This window comes from Haliaeetus leucocephalus, unplaced genomic scaffold (assembly GCF_000737465.1).
Source record: "Haliaeetus leucocephalus isolate CR32 unplaced genomic scaffold, Haliaeetus_leucocephalus-4.0 Scaffold214, whole genome shotgun sequence".
NCBI lineage: Eukaryota > Metazoa > Chordata > Aves > Accipitriformes > Accipitridae > Haliaeetus > Haliaeetus leucocephalus.
In genome coordinates this window covers 706,891-710,636 of record NW_010972650.1, presented here as the reverse complement: position 1 = coordinate 710,636, position 3,746 = coordinate 706,891, and the positions used below count along the sequence as shown (strand labels likewise).

At 65.6% G+C, this 3,746-nt stretch overlaps 1 protein-coding gene across 1 annotated transcript in view; it reads left to right on the top strand.

Moving 5' to 3' along the window:
- FMNL3 (formin-like 3) overlaps nucleotides 1–3,265 on the top strand; it is an 8,616-nt gene extending 5,351 nt beyond the window's left edge. The window contains exons 15-24 of the mRNA XM_010566568.1: nucleotides 202–436; nucleotides 536–604; nucleotides 749–829; nucleotides 916–1,045; nucleotides 1,125–1,285; nucleotides 1,752–1,853; nucleotides 1,947–2,036; nucleotides 2,130–2,241; nucleotides 2,349–2,447; nucleotides 3,231–3,265. Coding sequence (XP_010564870.1) covers nucleotides 202–436; nucleotides 536–604; nucleotides 749–829; nucleotides 916–1,045; nucleotides 1,125–1,285; nucleotides 1,752–1,853; nucleotides 1,947–2,036; nucleotides 2,130–2,241; nucleotides 2,349–2,440 — 1,072 coding nt within the window. The 3' untranslated portion in view covers nucleotides 2,441–2,447; nucleotides 3,231–3,265. The remainder of the gene's footprint in view (nucleotides 1–201; nucleotides 437–535; nucleotides 605–748; nucleotides 830–915; nucleotides 1,046–1,124; nucleotides 1,286–1,751; nucleotides 1,854–1,946; nucleotides 2,037–2,129; nucleotides 2,242–2,348; nucleotides 2,448–3,230) is intronic.
- Nucleotides 3,266–3,746: the final 481 nt, after the last annotated feature.

Sequence of the window (3,746 nt, the reverse complement as noted above, 5' to 3'; positions counted from 1 at the left end):
GAGGGTCTGGTTGGGGTGCAATGGTGCTCAGGCAGGATGCACGGGGGCTGGCTGGGGTGCAATGGGTCCACGCAGGGTGCAGGGAGGCCAAGCAGGGTGCAGGGGGGGGCTGGTTGGGGTGCAGGGGTGCCGAGGCATGGTGCAAGGAGCTGGTTGGGGTGCAGCGGGGAGCAGATCCCCGACGGTGCGGGCGCGGGGCAGGTTCGACCTGGCGACGCTGCCGGTGGACTTCGTGGAGTGCCTGATGCGGTTCCTGCCGACGGAGGCGGAGGTGAAGGCGCTGCGGCAGTACGAGCGGGAGCGCAAGCCGCTGGAGGAGCTGGCGGACGAGGACCGCTTCATGCTGCAGTTCAGCAAGGTGGAGCGGCTGCCCCAGCGCATGGCCATCATGGCTTTCCTTGGCAACTTCACCGAAAACCTCCAGATGCTGACACCGGTACAGAGTCGGGGAGACGGGGGGATTGCACCCACTGGGGGTGCCTGGACCCTGCACCCCAGCTGAGACCTGCCCCCCCCCCATTCTATCCCCCTGCAGCAGCTCAATGCCATCATCGCGGCCTCGGCCTCCGTCAAGTCCTCGCAGAAGCTGAAGCACATGTTGGAGGCGAGCATGGGGAGGCCAGACAATGTGGGGACAAGCTGGGTTGGAGTCCTGCCCTCCATCTTCACCCATAGCTGGGCAGGTGGGGGTCCCATGGGGGTCTTGCTCCTCCCTGACCCCACCATCCCTGGTGCTTTTCCCCTGCAGATTATCTTGGCGCTGGGCAACTACATGAACAGCAGCAAACGCGGCGCTGTCTACGGCTTCAAACTGCAGAGCCTGGACCTGGTGGGCAACCCCAGACTCCCTGGGACTGCATGGGCTCCCCAGGGTCCCGTGCCACAGCCATGACCTACCCCCAAATTGTTCTGCAGCTCCTGGACACCAAGTCAACGGACAGGAAGATGACGCTGCTGCATTTCATCGCGCTGACAGTGCGGGAGAAGTACCCCGAGCTGGCAACCTTCTGGCAGGAGCTGCACTTTGTGGAGAAGGCGGCCGCAGGTGCCCCCCCATCCCCATGCCCCCAGCTCACCATCCCCCGGGGCTGTGGGTCCCCTGACCCGTCCCTGTGGCCCTGCAGTGTCCCTGGAGAATGTGCTGTTGGACGTGAAGGAGCTGGGCCGGGGGATGGAGTTGCTGCGACGGGAGTGCGGGCTGCACGAGAACAGCGTCCTGCGTTCCTTCCTGGCCGCCAGCGAGGGCAAGCTGGAGCGGCTGCAGAAGGACGCACGGACGGCCGAGGTGAGGGCTGCGGAGCGGCTGTGCCTTGCACGGCCCTTGCACATGCCATGTCATGCACGCCTTGCTTTGCATAGCTCTCTTGCATGCCTTGCTTTGCATGCTCCTCATGCATGCCTTGCTTTGCATGCTCCTCATGCATGCCTTGCTTTGCACGGCTCTTGTCCATGCCTTGCTTTGCACGCTCCTCGTGCACGCCTTGTCACGCACGCCTTACTTTGTACGCTCCTTGTGCACACCTGCCTTGCTTTGCATGCTCCTTGTGCGTGCCTTGCTTTGCACGGCCCTCGTGCACATCTTGCTTTGCGCAGCCCTCGTGCATGCCTTGCTTTACGTGCTCCTCATGCACGCCTGCTCTGCTTTGCATGGCCCTCGTGCACGTCTGTCTTTGCACGCCCCTCGTGCCAGGAGGCCACCAGGAGCTGCGGGACGTGCAGCCCGTCGGTGACCGTCCCGTCCCCCTCCCCAGGACGCCTACAACACGGTGGTGCGGTATTTCGGCGAGAGCCCCAAGACGACTCCCCCGTCCGTCTTCTTCCCGGTTTTTGTCCGGTTCATCCGCTCCTACAAGGTGAGGTGGGGCCAGGAGGGGACACATGGGGGGTCGGTGACACTGGTGCTGGGGTGGGGGCTGGCTCCCACCGCCACCCCCTCGCCCTGGCAGGATGCGGAGCAGGAGAACGAGACGCGGAAGAAGCAGGAGGAGGTGATGCGGGAGAAGCTGCTGGCGCAGGAGGCTAAGAAGCAGGAGAAGGTGAGCGTGGATGGGCGCCTGGGTGGGCTGGGTGGGGGGACACGGAGGAGACACCTGTGTCCCCAACCCGGGACCCCTGCGTCTCCCTCGCAGCGGAACAAGTGGCAGCAGCAGGAGCTGATTGCGGAGCTGCGGCGGCGCCAGGCCAAGGACCATCGCCCTGTCTACGAGGGCAAGGATGGCACCATCGAGGACATCATCACCGGTACGGCCCCCGCCGCTCCCCCCGACCCGGACACCTGGGTCTCGCCTGCGTGCGGGGGCTGACGTCTCCCTGTCCGCTCCCCCCCTGCCCATGCCCCCAACCTGCAGCGCTGAAGAGCGTCCCGTTCACGGCCCGCACCGCCAAGCGGGGCTCGCGCTTCTTCTGCGACCCGTCCCACCACGACGAGTCCAGCTGTTAGCCCCCAGGTACCACCTGCATGCCCGGTCCCCCCGGGACCCCCCCCGCAAGACCCCTGGATCCCCCCTGGCCCCGCATGCCCCCTCCTGCATGCCCTCTCCCCGCATGCCGTCACTCCGGGGTGCCTGGCACCCCCCCTGCCCCAGCCCCTTGGAGCGGAGCAGGGTCCTGGTGTGGGAATTTGGTGTAAGGCTCAGTCCCGGCACAGGATCCTGGCACAGGATCCCAGTGTAAGGCTGGGTCCTGGCACAGGATCCCAGTGCAAGGGCTGGGTGCCAGTACAGGATCCTGGCACAGGATCCCGGTGTAAGGCTGGATCCGGGCACAGGATCCTGGTGCAAGGCTGGATCCGGGCACAGGATTCCAGTGCAACGCTGGGGTTCCAGCACAAGATCTTGGCAAAAGATCCTGGTGCAAGGCTGGGTTCCCAGCATGGGGTCTTTGATGCAGTGCAGGATCCCAGTGCAATACTGGATTCCAGCACAGATCCTACTGCAGGCTGAGTCCCAGCACAGGATCCCGTTGCAAGGCTGGGTCCCAGTAAGGGTCCTGATGCAAGACTGGGTTTCCAGCATGGGGTCTTTGCTGCAGTGTGGGTTCCCAGTGCAATACTGAATCCCAGCATGGGGTCCCAGTGCAAAACTGGATCCCAGAGCAGGGTCCCAGTGCGATACTGGGTTCCAGTCCAGTGCGTGGAGGACTGGCTCCGAGCTGCCTCGGCCCTGGAGGGGGTCACCTGGGACCATCCCCCAGGCCAGGTGTCCCCTGACACTGTCCCTTCTGTCCCACAGCCCGCAGGTGGATCCGCCTGTAGCCGAGCGAGGGTAAGGACCCTGGGTGGTGGAGGGGGGGAGTGCGGAGCTGCAGCAGCTGAGCTGCCTCAGTTTCCCCTCCTCACCCTGCTCTGCCCTGCAGGTGCCAGGGGAGGGCTCTGTCCTCCCCCCGACACTGTGCAAGGGGGGGGAATGTCCTCGTGCCACCGTCCTCGCCCAGGCTCGCAGGCAGTGTCCCTGTCCCCTGCACCTGGGGGGGGCTCACTGCCCGGACCACCCCCCCCAGCCTGCCTGTGGCAGAGGCCAAATCCTGTCCCTGGCTGCGGTAGGGGCCCAGCGCCGGTGGCTGACCCACGGGGTGCCCCCTCCCCATCGGGGTCCCCTCATCCCAGTGGGGGTCACCGCCCCAGAGCCCCCCCCCCGCACGCTCGTCACTTTGACCACTGATGTGAACACTAATTGCCAAAAAAAGGGACCAAAGCCAGGCCGGGGCGGGAAGGGGGGGCAGCAGGATGGTGCCCCCCACCCCAGACC